General features: G+C 45.1%; 1 protein-coding gene across 3 annotated transcripts in view; it reads right to left on the bottom strand.

The window, feature by feature from the left end:
* The window catches only part of STS (steroid sulfatase), a 514,463-nt gene that overhangs the window by 162,427 nt on the left and 333,909 nt on the right, over positions 1 to 18,127 (bottom strand). For all 3 annotated transcript variants that reach the window (XM_069761574.1, XM_069761575.1, XM_069761576.1), the window contains one exon: positions 2,887 to 3,008. In XM_069761574.1, the coding sequence (XP_069617675.1) occupies positions 2,887 to 3,008 (122 nt within the window). The remainder of the gene's footprint in view (positions 1 to 2,886; positions 3,009 to 18,127) is intronic.

Genomic DNA, 18,127 nt, shown 5'->3' with positions numbered 1-18,127 from the left:
GTCCTAAATGAAAAAAACACAACAAGAATTGTCCTAAAGCCAAACTGGATATAATTCCACACCAAACATAAAAAAGGGAGTGGACAAAAGTATTGGCACTGTTCGAAAAATCATGTGATGCTTCTCTAATTTGTGTAATTAACAGCACCTGTAACTTACCTGTGGCACCTAACAGGTGTTGGCAATAACTAAATCACACTTGCAGCCAGTTGACATGGATTCAAGTTGACTCAACCTCTGTCCTGTGTCCTTGTGTGTACCACATTGAGCATGGAGAAAAGAAAGAAGACCAAAGAACTGTCTGAGGACTTGAGAAACCAAATTGTGAGGAAGCATGAGCAATCTCAAGGCTACAAGTCCATCTCCAAAGACCTGAATGTTCCTGTGTCTACCGTGCGCACTGTCATCAAGAAGTTTAAAGCCCTTGGCACTGTGGCTAACCTCCCTAGATGTAGACAGAAAAGAAAAATTGACAAGAGATTTCAACGCTAGATTATGCGGATGTTGGATAAAGAACCTCGACTAACATCCAAACAAGTTCAAGCTGCCCTCCAGTCCGAGGGTACAACCGTGTCAACCGGTACTATACGTCGGCGTCTGAATGAAAATGGACTGTATGGTAGGAGACCCAGGAAGACCCCACTTCTTACCCTGAGACATAAAAAAGCAAGGCTGGAGTTTGCCAAAACTTACCTGAAAAAGCCTAAAACGTTTTGGAAGAATGTTCTCTAGTCAGTTGAGACAAAAGTAGAGTTTTTTGGGCAAAAGCATCAACATAGAGTTTACAGGAGAAAAAAAGAGGCATTCAAAGAAAAGAACACGGTCCCAACAGTCAAACATGGCAGAGTTTCCCTGATGTTTTGGGGTTGCTTTGCTGCCTCTGGCACTGGACTGCTTGACCGTGTGCATGGCATTATGAAGTCTGAAGACTACCAACAAATTTTGCAGCATAATGTAGGGCCCACTGTGAGAAAGCTGGGTCTCCCTCAGAGGTCATGGGTCTTCCAGCAGGACGATGACCCAAAACACACTTCAAAAAGCACTAGAAAATGGTCTGAGAGAAAGCTCTGGTGACTTCTAAGGTGGCCAGCAATGAGTCCAGACCTGAATCCCATAGAACACCTGTGGAGAGATCTAAAAATGGCAGTTTGGAGAAGGCACTCTTCAAATATCAGGGACCTGGATCAGTTTGCCAAAGAAGAATGGTCTAAAATTCCAGCAGAGCATTGTAAGAAACTCAATGACGGTTACCGGAAGTGGTTGGTCGCAGTTATTTTGGCTTAAGGTTGTACAACCAAGTATTAGGCTGAGGGTGCCAATACTTTTGTCTCGCCCTTTTTGGAGTTCTGTGTGAAATGATCAATGTTTTCCTTTTTGCTTCATTCTCTTTTCTGTTTTTTCATTTAAGACAAATTAAATGAAGATAATAATACCAAAGAATTTGTGATTGCAATCATTTTCAGGAAGAAACTGAGTATTATCTGACAGAATTGCAGGGGTGTCAATACTTTTAGCCACAACTGTAGATACCTTTTAAACACTAAGCACAAGCATGTAGAATATTAGATCTCTAGGTTCAAGCATTAAAGAAACTCTGCAAAGAAAATTATTACACCTAATGACTGAAAGTGGAATACATATTTGAATGATTGAAAGAACATATGAGATAATATTCTAGTATTCTTGAGGGTGTTCTTATCAGGAGCATGTGAATATTATACATAGAAGCCCTAAGGCTACATTAAAGCAAACCTGTCACCAACTTTGGCCGATACGAGTTACGTCCACCGCCTTTCAGGGCTTACCTACAGCATTTTGTAATGCTGTAGATAAGCCCCCATCCGATGTGCAAGAGAAGAAAAATAACTTTTATTATACTCACCTGCATGGCGGTCCAGTATGATGGGTATCACGGGTCCTGGTCTGGCGCCTCCTATCTTCTTGCAATGCCACCCTCCTGCTTGTTTCATGTCTCCCTAGCATTTCGCTCCTGTGCAAGCATACTTATCTACCCTGTTGAAGGCAGAGCAAAGTACTGCAGCGCGCAGGTGCCGGGAAAGGTCAGAGAGGCCCAGCGCCTGCACACTACAATACTTTGCTCTGCCTTCAATGGGACAGATAAGGATGCCTGCGCAGGAGCACGATGCCCAGAACCATGAAGCAAGCAGGAGGGTGGCATCGCAAGAAGATGGGAGGCGCTGGACCATCATCGGTGATACCCATCGGACCGGACCGCACTGCAGGTGAGTATAATAAAAGTTATTTTTCTTCTCTTGCAGTTCGGATCGGGGGCTTAACTACAGCATTTTTCAATGCAATGTGAGCAAAATCTTTCACCCAATTGTTCTGTCAGTCATACATTTGCATCTCATTTTCCAGGGCTTCAGACATGAGAACCACAGGAGCCACATGCTAAAACAAGATGTGAACATAGCCTAAGTTTGAAGGCTTTAGATTATATCATATTATATGTTTAACATTGATTTCACTGTTGTGTAATAAAATGGAGGAAGGTTCCCCACATAGCGGTCTCCCCCAGTGCCAAAAACATTAGCTCTGTGCAGCTGTTTCCCTGCAAATTTAAGTGATTTAGTAGGGGAGCAGAGAAAATACTACAGTGGCTCTGGGCTATTGTGGTTCTCAGACCACATTGCTGCATGTGAACATGTCTTAATGGTAATACTCTGCCACATGGAAGTGTCCAATCATGAGTAGCTCACCCACAGAAAAAGAGAGTATATTTGAAAACAATGTTAACAATAAAACTAATGGTGAGGTTTTGACGTTTTAAAAGTTAGAGTGGCATTTTTCTTATTGTTTAAACAATGACCATTTTATTTACTTAAGATATGAATATTTTATTTAGAAACACAAAAGTTGACTTACTGTTTCTTTGATTCCACCTTACTGCATTTAAATATGCATTACAGTAATGGAAGAGGAATTCATGTTCTGATATAACACTTTTCCCTTGAATTAAGGGCATCAGATCCAATCCATCAATAAATCTGAAACAAAAAGAAAATGTAGACATAAGAGATAATGAGAAAAGGTAGGACATTGTTTATTAATTTGTTTTGAATTAACATAAAAATGTCTGTTTAAATGCAGTGTTTCCAAGTAAGTGTTTTTTGTTAGCCAACAAGCCAACAATTATTTTAGTAGTTAGCGTCATGCGATGCATGAAAATTATTACTGTTATTATTGCATTCAAGCTATCTATCATATCCACAGAAGAGTTATATATTACTAACACACATACTATATATATATATATATATATATATATACATATATATATATATATATACACACACACACAGTGGGAGAAATAAGCATTTCATCCCTTGCTGATTTTTTCAGTTTGTCCACTGACAAAGACATGAACAGTGTATAATTTTAGGGGTAGGTTAGTTTTAGCATTGAAAGATAGAATATCAAAAGTAGAATCCAGAAAATCACATTGCATAAATTATATACATTTATTTGCATTTTGCAGTGAGAAATAAGTATTTGATTCCTCTGGCAAACAAGACTTAATACTTAGTGGTAAAATCCAAGCACAGCAGGCAGACTTTTTTTTGTAGTTGCTGATGATGTTTGCGCACATTTCAGGAGGAATTTTGGTTTACTCATCTTTGCAGATCATCTCTAAATCATTAAGATTTTGAGGCTGTCGCTTGGCAACTCGGAGCTTCAACTCCCTCCATAAGTTTTCCATGGCATTTAGGTCTGGAGACTGCCTAGGTCACCCCATGACCTTAATGTGCTTCTTTTTGAGCCACTCCTTTCTTGCTGTGCCTGCATATTTTGGGTCATTATCTTGCTGGAAGAACCAGCCACGACCCATTTTTAATGTCCTGGCAGAGGGAAGGAGATTGTCACTCAGGATTTTACGGTACATGGCTCTATCCATTCTCTCATTGATGCGGTGAAGTATTTATGTGCCCTATGCAGAGAAACACCTATAAAACATAATGTTTGCATATCCATTCATGACAGTGGGGACGGTGTTCTTTGGGTCATAGGCAGCATTACTCTTCCTCCAAACATGGCGAGTTTTGCATATTTTTATGTAATGTGATTTTTTGGATTTTATTTTTGATATTCTATCCCTCAATGTTAAAATTAACCTACCCTTAAAATTATACACTGTTCATGAGGGAAAAGGCAGGCGGATGTTCCCAAGAGTACCCACATACATCAAGTTCCATTCAAAGGTTTAAGTGTTTCCCAGTCTGGCGCTTTTTTAAAGAAAGTGCAGCTGATAAACAAATGGTCATTTGCAAGCTGTGCTGTACCAAGATGAACAGGGGTCTGCCTCTTTCCCTGTAGTCATGTTTGGCAATCCCCTGTCCATGATGCCGGCATGGTTGCAACCCAACCTGCACCTGTTGTTGCATTCAGCTGTCCCTCAGGCCTTGGAACGTAAGCATAAATATCCAGCCTCCCACCCACAGGCCCAAACACTAAATAATGTGGACACTGAGGCTTTCCACAACCTCATGGTGGTGGGTGTCCCTCGGTACTCAGACTGCAGCCGCCACTATTTTTCCCAGTATGCCATCCCAGCATTACACCAGCATGTGTCACATAACATCACCTGCGCCTTATTATATATTTTGGTATACTAGTTCAGTTTACTAGGTGGACATCTCTTTATTGTATCCTTGACCATCTGTTACCAGACCTTTAGGCCTTTAACTAATATTTTGAGTCCATTTCTCTACTAAGATTTTTTTGTCACTAGGACTCGTTATTACTTGTGCATCTTGCATCATGTACCTGATACATGTGTTATGTGGATATGTGAAATATTTTTTTCACACCGGGTGCTATTGCCTTATTTTTCTCACTATGAAATCTATTGTTACTAGTTTATGTATTTTGTAATAAATTGTTATTTTATTTTATTATATCTTGGACTCTGTACTCCATGTCTCTTGTAGGGTATATATTAATAATAATTTTGTAGTATCGTCCTTTACACCATTTCTTTATATGATCCATTCATAATTGTGAGCATGAACCATGGTCCTATATTATTTGTTATGCTTCACAGTTTGTTCAACATTTGCTAACCCTCATTGGGTGAACCTAGTGGAGGCCTGGACTGAGTTTGACCATGGAACTGCACACGTGCTACCAATGCAGCAGATTGCGGGTGTTAGTTCCATCAGGGTTTTCTCCATTTCCTACATCAGTTTCTTCCCCCCTATTCCTCCTTATCCTCTATTTCAGAATTGTCATCCATATCAGTCGCAAGCTGGAAGCACTGCAGCACTGCCTCTGTGAAGCGGCAACAGGCTCTGCTGAAATTAATTTGTTTAAATAACAAATATTCGAATGCCACAGAGTGATTTAAAGGTATAACAGATCAGACAGGCATGATATTTGAACAAATTATTAAATAGCATGTATTTAAGTACTTGAATAAGAATACAGCATTTAACCAGAGCCAGCATGGGTTTGTAGCAAACAAGTCATGCAAGACTACTCAAATTTCCTTGTATGATGGAATCACTGACTCCGTGGATCAGGGAAATGCAGTATAGTATATGTCGACTTCAGGAAAGCATTAGATACAGTATCTTATACTCTCATTATTGAAAAAATAACCAAGCATGGGATTTATAAGGCTACAGTTAGGTGGATTCATAACTGGCTCAGTGACTGTGCTCAAAGAGTGGTAATAAATGGTTGTACATCCAGTTGGAGGAATGTTTCAAGTGGGATACCACAAGGCTCTTTCCTGGACCCATTTTTATAAATGAGCTAGATAAAGGAACTGAAGGTAAACTGATCACATTTGCAGACTATGCAAAGCTCGGAGGTATAGCTAACAGTAGAGAAGACAGAGAAAGGATTCAGAAGGATCTAGATAAGTAGGAACAATGGGCAGCGATTAATAGAATCTTATTCAACAGGGAGCACTAAAAGATTCTACATCAGGGCAAGAAAAACGAAAATTTACAGAATGGGATGAACAGAACTAAGCAACAGCATGTCTGAAAAAGACTTGGGTATACTAATAGGTTGCAGGCTGCACATGAGTCAACATTGTGATTCAGCAACAAAAAAGGAAAGCACAGTTCTATGATGTGCTTAGAGAAGCATAGAGTTTAGATCACATGAAGCAATTATCCCCCTCTACGCCTTGGTCAGGCCTGCAAAGTATGTCCTACGAGGAACAATTAAAGGATCTGGGAATTTTAGCTTGCAAAAAAGAAGGCCAAGAGGAGACTTAGTACCTGTCTAAAAATATCTGAAGGGGTGTCACAGTGTAGAGGGATCATCCTTATTCTCATTTGCCCATGGAAACATGAGACACAATGTAATGAAACAGAAAGGGAGAAGATACAGACTACATATTAGAAAATCTTATTGACAGTGAGGGTGATCAATGAGTGGCATAGGCTACAACGAGAGGTGGTGAGTTCTCCTTCAATGGAGGTGTTCAAACAGAGACTAGACAGACATCTGTCTGAGATGGTTTAGTGAATCCTCCGCTGCAATAAGCAAGGGGTTGGACACAATGATCCTTGAGAGGTCCATAACCTGGTGCTGGCTCTGAAGCTTGGAAACCTTGTACATGCCATACCATGCCTGACCAACAAGCTCAACTTAGTTTCTCAAAACCTACCAAGATCGGCCTGAGCTACTTGTGAAATTACGCTGCATGTGTGCCCATTTCTACAAGTCATCTACAACTGCCGCTGCCCTGGCAATGCTGCAGCAGGGTTTGCAGCTTCCAGATCATCAACTGGTGTGTGATGTCACCAGTCATCACGAGTTGGAATTCAACATTGCTGATGAGTGTGCATGGATGTCTAATATCTAAAACATTGAGTATTTGACCATGATGGTGAGTGGCTTTGATGCCATAATCATCGTCACCATCCCGCTTCTTTGTCTACTGAAAAAACGCTGCTCACAAATAAAGAGGAGGCTTTGCTGTTGGAGCAAGCTGAGATGGAGCAAGAAACTATACAGGGTGATGCTACACAGCCAAGCCTCATCTTCTCAATCCAGACTGGGTGATAATGAGGAGGAGGAGGAACAGGAGCTGGTTGCCTGCACTACTGATGGTAGTATCCGCACCACCTTCATCCTGTCTGTTCAGCATGGATGGCCTGTAGACATGGAAGACGAGGATTAGGATGAGAAGATGGACAGTTGTCCTCTTTTGGGGGACAGAGAAGTCTTTCCTATTGTCAGTCTGGCACCCATGGCTGAGTTTATGTTTGCTGCCTTTTCCATGACCCTTGCATTGTACGTATTTTGGCAAATATTAATTACTGGTTGGTCACCCTTCTAGACCCACGCTACAAGGACCATCTCTCCTTCCCAGGGCAGAAAGGTTTAACAATATATTGCAGTACAAGAAGGCCTTAGTTGAACAATTATTTAGAAATTCCTATCTGACAACGCTGGCAGCTGAGATCACAGTTCCTTGGACAACAAAGGAAGAGGGGCAAGTGAGACACACAGCATATGCAGCAGAGGTAGGGGAACACTATCAAAGGTCTGAAATAGTTTTACCAGACCCTTCCATCACCCAGACCATGATGAGCATGGTACTCTGATATGGAAGGAAATATTTTGGAAGATTCTGAAGGAGTACCTTGCTGATGCACCAGTGTCCTCTGTGATTACTCTGTGCCTTACAACTATTGGGTATCCAAGCTAGGCACATGGCATGAACTGTCTCTCTATGCCTTGGAGGTCTTGGCTTACCTGCTGCTAGCATTTTGTCAGTGGGGGTTTTTAGTGCAGCTGTGGATATTACAACCAATAATCACATCCATCTGTCAACTGAAAGTGCTGGCAGGCAGACTCATCAAAATGAACAAGGGCTTGATTGGCTCAGACTTCTCAACACCACCAGATGACAGCAGTGGAACACAAACTGAAATCCAGTGTTTTTTGTTTTTTTTTCTGGTCTATTCCCATGCACCCCTTCTCATCCAAACATGAGTATACGCTAGGATTTCATCTTTTTTGGTGTCCTTTTCCTTCTCATCCAACATATCACCAGGGTGATTGCTACCCTAGCTACATATTTTTAAGGGTGTTTATGATGCCTACATTAAGAATTTTGAGAGGTTTACCTCTAACATTCTTTGATATATGGATGTCCCCCAGGGGTAATTGCCTGCGCATTACCAGTCTAGGAGACCCACTCCTTATTAATGGGAAAAAATACTTTTCTGAGGCTCCACCTTCCAGATGAGTGAACATTTTTGGAAACCAAAAGAGCCGCTGAGTTGTATTAGTATATAATCAAGTGGCTTGCTGTGGGCTGTCAGGTGGCCATCACACAGGGAGTTCAGGCATCTAGTCAGGGATAATTGCTTTGCAATCATTGCTGCTGCAACCTTAAAAAATGTAAAGGTAACATAGTAACATAGTAACATAGTTAGTAAGGCCGAAAAAAGACATTTGTCCATCCAGTTCAGCCTATATTCTATCATAATAAATCCCCAGATCTACGTCCTCCTACAGAACCTAATAATTGCATGATACAATATTGTTCTGCTCCAGGAAGACATCCAGGCCTCTCTTGAACCCCTCGACTAGATTTTTGAAAAACACTATAAAGCATTGCATAGAGGAGCTTTTTTGCATCTTGCAGCGCCGTTTATGGCTGTCTGCACGGTCTCTGTGTGAGTGCAGCTCACTCTGTAGTCTGTTCTGCCGCCACAGCTGGTTGTAGTCAGTTCAGGGTGCGTCACTGCCTCATACCGTTCCATTGTCCGCTTCTCAATTAGTGCAGCCTGCTGCACATTTTTTCAAATTTATCCTATTAGTGGCTTTCCATCCGTATCCTGCTAGATTGGGGAAAAACACTATATAGGATTACATAGAGGAGCTTTTTTGGCCTTGCAGCGCCGTTCATGGCTGTTTGCATGGTCTGTGTGTGAGTGCAGCTCACTCTGTAGTCTGTTCTGCCGCCACAGCCAGTTGTAGTCAGCTCAGAATGCGTCACTGCCTCATACTGTTCCATTGTCCTTTTTTCTATTAGTGCTGCCTGCTGCACCTTTTTTCAAATTTAGCCTATTAGTGGGTTTCCATCTGTATCCTGATAGATTGTGAAAAAACACTATATAGGAGTACATAGAGGACCTTTTTTTGGCCTTGCACCGCCGTTCACGGCTGTCTGCACAATCTGTGTGTGAGTGCAGGTCACTCTGTAGTTTGTTCTACGAAAAAAACAAAAAGGTAATAAAGTTCACCAAACACTCCACTTTACAGTTATGTAGGCCACATTAGCTCATATTAAAGTCTAGTCCACACTTTAGAAAATTAGTGTTTCTTATACCTGTTAGGAGCTGTTCAGAAATAAGCACCCTAAGCCCTTAGTACTTTTCTGCCTATCTTTATCAGTCTACCAAGATGAAGAAGGCAGGGAGTAAGGCACGTGGTCGTGGGCATGGAGCAGGGAGAGGATGTGGGGATTCTGTGCCTGCTGCGGGCACTGGTGACTCATCATCACCCAGTTTCAGCAGGGAACAGTCCTTCATGCGCAGATTTGTAGGAGATCACCGTTCTCTGCTGCTGCGGGAAGAACAAATTGAAGCCGTTGTCAGATAGATGGCAGCTAACGCATCGACTTCAATTAGTGCCACATCCTCTCAGGCACAGAGAACTGGAGAGCACCCATCTGTCTCTCTACCACCTGCCAAATTGCCCAGGCAGTCAGAGAGCCCAGGACAGGAGCCATCTCTACTTCTGTTCTCTGAATCTCTTGGCTTGGAAAGAGGGGGCCAGCCAAGCAGCATTCCAGAAATGGAAGAAGAGGCAGTAGGCAGTGATGCCCAACAGCTTTGTCTCTCTGAATCTGAAGAGGCGGGTGGGCCAGTGCCTCCGGTCAGCACACCTCAGTACGCATCTGATGATCAGACTCAGGTGCCACTTTTTGGTGCGTACTGTGCTGCTGAGACTACCCAGGAGAAGCAGTTGGTGGAAGAGGGTAGTGTAGATGATGAGGTCCTTGACCCATCATGGCGTGAGGTACAGGAAGGTGGGAGCAGCTCTGAGGAAGAGATTCCCCGAATGGCCCAAAGAGGGAGAGGGAAGGGGAAGACTGCATTGCCTGTAGCCTTCACTTTGGCACCCATTAGGAGCATGCCTCTTCCAAAAGCCAAAACGGGCGCTCCAAAGATTTGCAGTGCCTGGTCCTTTTTTGACACAGTTGCAGATTACATTTGCTTTGTCAAATGCAAGCTGTGTCATCATAAAGTCAAAAGAGGGAAAAGTGTCAGCAACCTCAATACCATAAATATGTGGAAACATGTGCGGACCAAGCATGTGGTGGAGTTACAAAAACACACTGAAGAGCTGGGCCAACCAACAGCTGCACCTACCAACTCTTCAGCTCCTGTTGTAGCCTCTTCCTCCAGCTCACACACAGCTGGTTCGGTTTCCTCACAGGATCGCCATGGAAGAACCTCTGGCACTGTTGTCCAGAAACCCAGCCCAGTCTACAGCCATCGGTAGCACATGCATGGGAGAAAAGGCGGCCATTCTCGGCAAACCACCCCTGAGCACAGGCTCTGAATGCTGGCATTGCAAAACTACTGTCCCTTGAAATGCTGTCATTTAGGCTGGTGGAGACTGACACCTTCTGTAACTTGATGGCATTGATAGTCCCACAATACAACGTGCCCAGCTGCTTTTATTTCAGCAGGCAAGCCGTTCCTGCCCTGCAAACACATGTGGAGGGAAACATTAGACATGCGCTACTACTCGCCATCAGTAGCAAGGTCCACCTCACCACCGATGCGTGGACCAGTCACCATGGACAGGGAGGATACCTTTCCCTCACTGCCCATTGGGTAAATGTTGTGGAGCCGGGTACAGATCTTCAGAGTGGTGCTGCACGTGTTCTGCCAACTCCAAGGATTGCAGGAATCAAGTCTGTACACATTGCATCCTCCTCATATTCCAGTTCCTCTGAATCATCAATGCAGGAGCCGTCACGGTCTACCTCCACCTTGACCCGTGAACGCTTACCTGTTATGACCGATCTGAGCACAGCCATGGCCAAACGTCAACAGGCCATACTGAAATTAATTTCTTTGGGGAATCGAAGCCACACAGCGCAGGAGCTCTGGAATGCCATCAAGCAGGAGAGCGACGTGTGGTTTATGCCAGCGAATCTCCAGCCAGGCATGGTATTTTGTGACAATGGCCAAAATCTGGTGGCAGCTCTGGCCCTAGGCAACCTCACTCACATCCCATGTCTGGCACATGTACTCAACTTGGTCGTGCAGAGATTTTTGAGGGACTATCCAGATCTTGATGCACTGCTGCACAAGGTCCGCCTAGAGTGTTCTCAATTGTGGTGTTCCAGCATGGCAAGATCGCGCCTTGCAGCTCTGCAGCGCCGATTCTGCCTTCCGGAACATGGCATCATATGTGACCTACCCACCAGGTGGAATTCAACGTTACATATGTTGGAGCGGTTGTGTGAGCAGCAGTCAGCAGTAATGGAGTACCAGCTGCATCAGGCGCAAAGAAGTCGCACTGCGCGCCGTTCAGACTTCACAACGACTGAGTGTGCCACTATGAAGGACATCTGCCAGGTTTTGCGTGCCTTCCATGATTACACACAGATGGAAAGTGCAGAAGAAGCACTAGTCAGCATGACTGTCCCCCTTATCTGCCTGCTTGAAAGAACACTGCAATCGCTAAGGGATGAGGTTATGGAAGAGGTGGAGGATGAGGAGTCACAAATGCCATCTGCTTCTGGACAGTCTGCGCAACATGGTTCCTCACAAAGGCCTAGGCAGGGGACACTTTATGAGGAGGATGAGGAGGAGTCAATGGATGAGGAAGACATCTTCAGAGGAGGGAGTTACACAATGCTCCAGTAGTCAGTATGTAGAGCGAGGGTGGGGTGATGCAGAGCAGGCAGAGATCACACCTCAAGCAGGGGACAGCGTTTCTTGGCCAGTTGGCAGTCTGCAGCACATGGTTGATTTCATGCTGCAGTGCCTGAGAAATGACCGCCGCATCACCCACATTCTCAACACGGCTGATTATTGGGTGTACACCCTCCTAGATCCGCGCTACCGGGACAACTTACAAACCCTCATAACACCGTTGAACTGGGAGCGTAAAATGCGGGAGTACCAAGATACACTGGTGCATTCCATCATCTTCTCCAGTCCAACTGAGAGCAGTGCTGCTAGTGCTTTACAAAGCAGCTTAGTGCGTCGAGGCAGTGGAGGAAGCTCAGCACAAACACGGAGCAGAAGCAATGCCTCAGCACAAGGCAAGACCAGTATGGCCCAACTGTGGCAAACTTTTGTGTGCCTGTCACAAATGTCTACACCATCACAGATGACTCCAGTCAGCAGGAGGCAACGTTTCCGTCAGGTGGTGACAGACTACATGTCTTGCCCTCTCAGTGTACTCCCACATGTCTCTTCCCCCTTCAAGTTTTGGGTCTCTGGATACATGGCCAGAGCTTAGCCAGTATACATTGGAGGTGCTGGCTTGCCCTGCTGCTAGTGTATTATCGGAACGCATCTTTAGTGCCGCAGGTGGTGTACTAACAGACCGTCGCATGTGACTATCCTCCAATAACGTTGACAGGCTTACTTTTCTGAAAATGAACAAGGCCTGGATCTCACAGGAATTTTCCACTCCTCTTCCACATTAAATACTTGGTTGGCAACAGTATCCAGGTCTCCTGTTGTGTTCATGTTTCTACCACCTGAACTGTAATCCCTGGGCTCCAACACCACCAGTTGCTGCTCAGAAGTGCCGTCTGCACAGTCAACACATGACCCAGTGTTATTGGGTTTCAGTAACGTCAGCTGATCCCCTGCTGTGCATCCGGCAATTGCTCCTGCTTCCTCCACACTCACACTACTACAGAAATTAAAGGGAACCTGTCCCCCCAGGCATTTGTAACTGAAAGAGCCACCTTGTGCAGCACAAATGCTGCACCAGGATAAGGTGGCTCTTTTAGTTTTGCTCCTTGCACATGCTAAACTTAACACTTATAAAATATGTGTCCCCTCATACCGTGAAACTGTCCTGGAGGTGGGACTTTCCTTCAAAATGAGATGCAGCACAGCCGCCATTCATACCCCCTTGGTGCTGGGTGCCGCCCCCTCAGGGTTGTTTGAATCTGCGCTGAACTGTGCAGAACTTAACACTTATAAAATGTGTCCCCTCATACCGTGAAACCGTCCCAGAGGTGGAACTTTCCTTCGTAATGAGACTCAGCACAGCCGTCCTTCCTACCCCCTTTGCGCCAGGCGCCGCCTCCTCAGCGTTGTTTGAATCTGCTCCGGAGCCTGCACTGTTATGTTAAACCTTTGGCATGCGCAGTTAGCACTGCCCGTCTTCTGACATCATTTGGTGTCAGGCTGACTGTGCCTGTGCGGCCGCGCCGCCAGAGATCCCGCCTCGCAGTGTCTTCTGATTTATTAAGACTGTGGGGCTGGGATTCTTGGGCATGTGCTGTGCAGATCTGTGCCTCAGGTTCTCACTCATCTCCCTACGCCTTCTTGAGACTGTGTGGCGTCAGCTGATCGAATCGAATGTCACGGCTGTGACACCGCACAGTCTGAAGAAGAAGGCGGAAGGAGATGAGTAAGAGGCAAAGATATGCACTGCGCATGCCCATGAATCCCAACCCCGCAGTGTGAATAAATCAGAAGACACTGCAAGGCGGTATCTCAGGCAGCGCGGCCGCACAAGTGCAGTCAGCCTGACACCAAATGATGTCAGAAGATGGGCAGCACTAACTGCGCTTGTCCAAGGTTTATCATAACAGCACAGGCTATGGGACAGATTCAAACAACACTGAGGAGGCAGCGCCCGGCGGCAAGGGGGTATGAATGACGGCTGTGCTGCATCTCATTACGAAGGAAAGTCCCACATTCGGGACGGTTTCACGGTATGAGGGTACACATTTTATAAGTGGTAAGTTCTGCATTTGCAAGGAGTATAATTAAAAGAGCCACCTTTTCCTTGTGCAGCATTAGTGCTGCACAAGGTGGCTCTTTCAGTTACAAATGCCTGGGGGGGATAAAGGTTACCTTTCTACTTGTTAAAATTAGGCCTCAGCCTTCACTCTGTTTCTCCTGTAATCCCTGGGCTCCAACACCGCCAGTTGCTGCCCGCAAGTGCTGTCTGCACAGTCAACACCTGCTCCAGTGTTATTGGGGTTCAGTAATGTCAGCTGATCCCCAGCTGTGTATCTGGCAATGTGGCCTGCTACCTCCACGCTCACACTACAACAGATCTTTAAGTGCCTCGAATGCAGGCCTTGGCCTACACTCTGCTTCTCATGCATTCCCTGGGCTCCAACACCGCCAGTTGCTGCTCGGAAGTGCTGTCTGCACAGTCAACAGTTGCTCCTCTGTTATTGGGGTTCAGTAACGCCAGTTGCTCCCCTGCTGTGTGTGCGGCAATAACTCAAGTCTGCTCCTCCTGCTTTCCCTGGGATCCAACACCGCCAGTTGCTGCTTGGAAGTGCTGTCTGCACAGTTAACAGTAGCTCCTCTGTTATTGGGGTTCAGTAACGCCAGCTGCTCCCCTGCTGTGTGTGCGGCAATAACTCAAAAATTAAGAAAAGAAAGGGGCGCACAAAAATCATGTATGCATAGCCATAAAGGGGTGCAATACCTAGTCTATACATAACAATTTGTCAAACCAGAAAAGATAGACTCATATGGTATGCACTACCACAAATAATAACAATATATAAATGTATCAAACACCTTTATTAACACCTCAAGAAACACATTTAAAAACATTTAAAACATGATATCCAAATCAGTGCATACACCATACCCCAAAGAAAGTAAAGGTCCCATCATTATGTCAACACTATCATATCAATACGCATAGCCCTATATGTTCCAGGTGAGTCAACCTTCATGGAGTGCCTATTAGGACTGACCACCATAACCTGAGTACACCCCCACTGTACAGATATGCCTAAAGACTCAGGCACCCAGGATCGGTGTCCACACTGCCTATATATGCACTGCGTCCCCAAACTGAAGAAAATAATATTCTGGGAAGTCAAGCGGATACAAGCTGTCGATGGTCAGATGGAACTGGCAGAGTGCAGCAAGGGTTGGTAGCACAGGGCTTCCAGCAAGGGTTAAATCCCCATAAGGCAAAGAGGGGGACCGGCAAAATAGCTCAAAGAGATAAAAGGGGCATGGTGAGAGCAAGCCCCAGGCGTATCGCTGCCGCAGCAGCTTCATCAGGGGAAGTGACTAAAGGCGTGCATTACAAGTTTAAATAGCATGTTCAGTAACAATCATTACATACCGCTGTGTGTGGAGCGTCATGCCACAAGGCTTTATATGTCCATATTGTGCACTATTGTGCACCAGCCCATATATTGTCCGGGCATATAGTGCACACCTTTTGCTTCCTTTTCTCCTCTGGACTGCCGTGTCCCTTCCTGCCTTCCGTTGTGCTGATGTTGGCCCTCTCGCCCTATGCTTTTCGCTTCTTACATTCGGCGTTTTCTTTCTTCTGACTTGTCCTGCCGGCCTGGGACTGCGCATGCACAACGCGATCCTATCAGGGTCTGGGGTGTGATCTCGGGCAGCGCGACCACACAGGCGAAGTCTGGCTCACATCAAATGATGTCAGAAGACGGGCAGCGCTAACTGCGCATGGCCAAGGGATAACATAACAGCGCAGTCTCCAGTAGACAAACAAACAATGCTCAGGAGGCTGCGCCCGGCGCCAAGGGGGTACGAATGACAGCTGTGCTGCGTCTCATTAAGAAGGAAAGTCCCGCCTCTGGGACGGTTTCACGGTATGAGGGGAGACATGTTATAAGTGTTTCGTTCACCGTGTGCAAGAAGCATAATTAAAAGAGCCACCTTTTCCTTGTGCAGCATTACTACTGCACAAGGTAGCTCTTCTAGTTGCAAACGTCTGGGGGGGTTAAAGCTTCCCTTTCAACTTGTTCCAATTAGGCCTCAGCCTACACTCTGTTTGTCATTTAATCCCTGGGCTCCAACACCGCCAGTTGCTGCTCTGTAGTGTCTTTGGCACAGGTACTCCCTCCTGCCCAGCCTGGTTCCAGCACGCCAGCTGTTTCCGGGTAGTGTCAAGGTCACTTTGCCTCCAATACGTTGTCCTGTCGTGTTGCGGTCGGCTTAGCTGACTCTATGGTGCCTGCAGTTTAGGTGCTTCCTATGTGGGCTGCAGGAACTGGCAATCAAGGCTGGTTCCGTAGTGCCAATAGGACAAGCTCCCCCTGTAGGACTGGGTTTTCGGTAACTACGACCAACTGATGGCCTAGCAATTTTATTTTTTCCTGTGGACCTTCTGCTGCCTATCTGAGTTCCAGCACCATTAGCTGGTTCTTAAGAAGACAATCTTGAATAGGTCCCCCTGGTTCTAGTACCATCAGCTGGTTCTGGGCAGTGTTTTTCCTCATGTACCTTCTGCTACCCATCCCGGTTCCAGTACCATCAGCTGGTTCTCGGCAGTGTTTATGCTCATCTACCTTCTGCTCCCCATCCTTGTTCTAATAGCGTCAGCTGGTTCCGGGTAGAGCCTTTGACTTAGGTGCCTCCTTCTGGGTATCCGAGTTCCACCAACATCAGGTGGTCCTTGGTAGTGCTTTCTGGCACGGGTACCTCCTGCTTAGTAACCGGGTTCCAGTACCGTGAGCTGGTCCTCAGTCATGCCATTGGCTCTTCTACCTTTGGGTAGCCATCTGGGTTCCAGTACCGTCAGCTGATTCTCGGCAGTTTTTTTGGCTTGTATACCTTCTGTTCCCCATCCTGGTTCCAGTACCATCAGCTGGTTCTGGGCAGAGCCTTTGGCTGAGGTGCTTCCTACTGGGTATCCGAGTTCCACCAATGTCAGGTGGTCCTTGGTAGTGCTTTCTGGCACCGGTACCTCCTGCTTAGTAACCGGGTTCCAGTACCGTCAGCTGGTCCTCGGTAGTTCCATTGGCTCTTGGACCTTAGGGTAGCCATCCGGGTTCCAGTACCATCAGCTGGTTCTCAGCATTTCCTCAGCCTTCTTGTACCTTCTGCTACATTTCCATGTTCAAGACCCTAAAGATGACGACCCTGAAGATCACCCCTAAGACAACGTCCCCAAAGACAATGACCCCTAAAATGACGACCCAGGAGACGACGACCCTGAAGACCACCCTGAAGATGATGACGACCTCGGAGATGATGACCCTGGAGATGACAACCCTGAAGACCGAGAAGCAGAAGAACAAGAAGCTGCAGAACAAAGAGCAGAAGAACATTAAGCATAAGACTAAAAATCAGAGCAAAATATATTACAGTATCTAAATTATAAGCAGAAGAAGACAAAGCAGTGTATGGGGGTGAGTCCGTTCCTCCTCTTGGTGCCCCTGGAAAAAGCCTGCTATTGCAGGCCAAACTGAATGCGGACAAATCCTGTTGTAACTCTTTTGTGACAGGCAGAACGGAAGGTGTAATCTTCAAACTTTTATAGATAACAACTACAGGAATGCCTGTCACAAATAAGAATGTGATGAAGAAGTAGAATATGAAGAAGAATAATAGTTTAATAAAAAATTATATGAAGAATGTAACAAAAAAGAATAATAGGAAGAAGGTGAAGAAGAAGAACAATAAGGTGAAGAAGAATTTGATGTAAAAGATGCTGCTGCTGAGGATGATGAAGAAGAAAGTGTGGGAAAAGTAAAAAAGAAGGTGAAGAGCATGGAAGTAGTGAAACATAAATATCTGACAAAATATAAAAAATCTTAACATAGTCAATATCTTTGTAACTCCGAACGTCTTAAAAAAAAATAATTACTGCTATTCCATTTGATTGGGCTTAACCTCTATGCCTTTAATGTCTCCTCCACCTCCCCCAATACATCTTACATTATTCTTAGTTGTTTTCCTTCATGTACAATTAACCTACAAGGAAAGAAAGGGTTTATTTTAATTCTGATATTTTGGTCCCTTTGACTTGTATTGGTATCGGGTATCGGGTATCGGTATCGGCGATATCCGATATTTTTTTAATATTGACCGATCCATTCCGATACCGATATTTTCAAATATCAGAAGGTATCGCTCAACACTAGTACTGATGCAATTGGGAGAAATTGCATAACAAAATGTTGGTTTCA

The sequence above is a fragment of the Ranitomeya imitator genome, chromosome 3 (assembly GCF_032444005.1).
Source record: "Ranitomeya imitator isolate aRanImi1 chromosome 3, aRanImi1.pri, whole genome shotgun sequence".
Taxonomy (NCBI): domain Eukaryota; kingdom Metazoa; phylum Chordata; class Amphibia; order Anura; family Dendrobatidae; genus Ranitomeya; species Ranitomeya imitator.
This window is presented reverse-complemented; position numbering and strand designations above follow the sequence as displayed.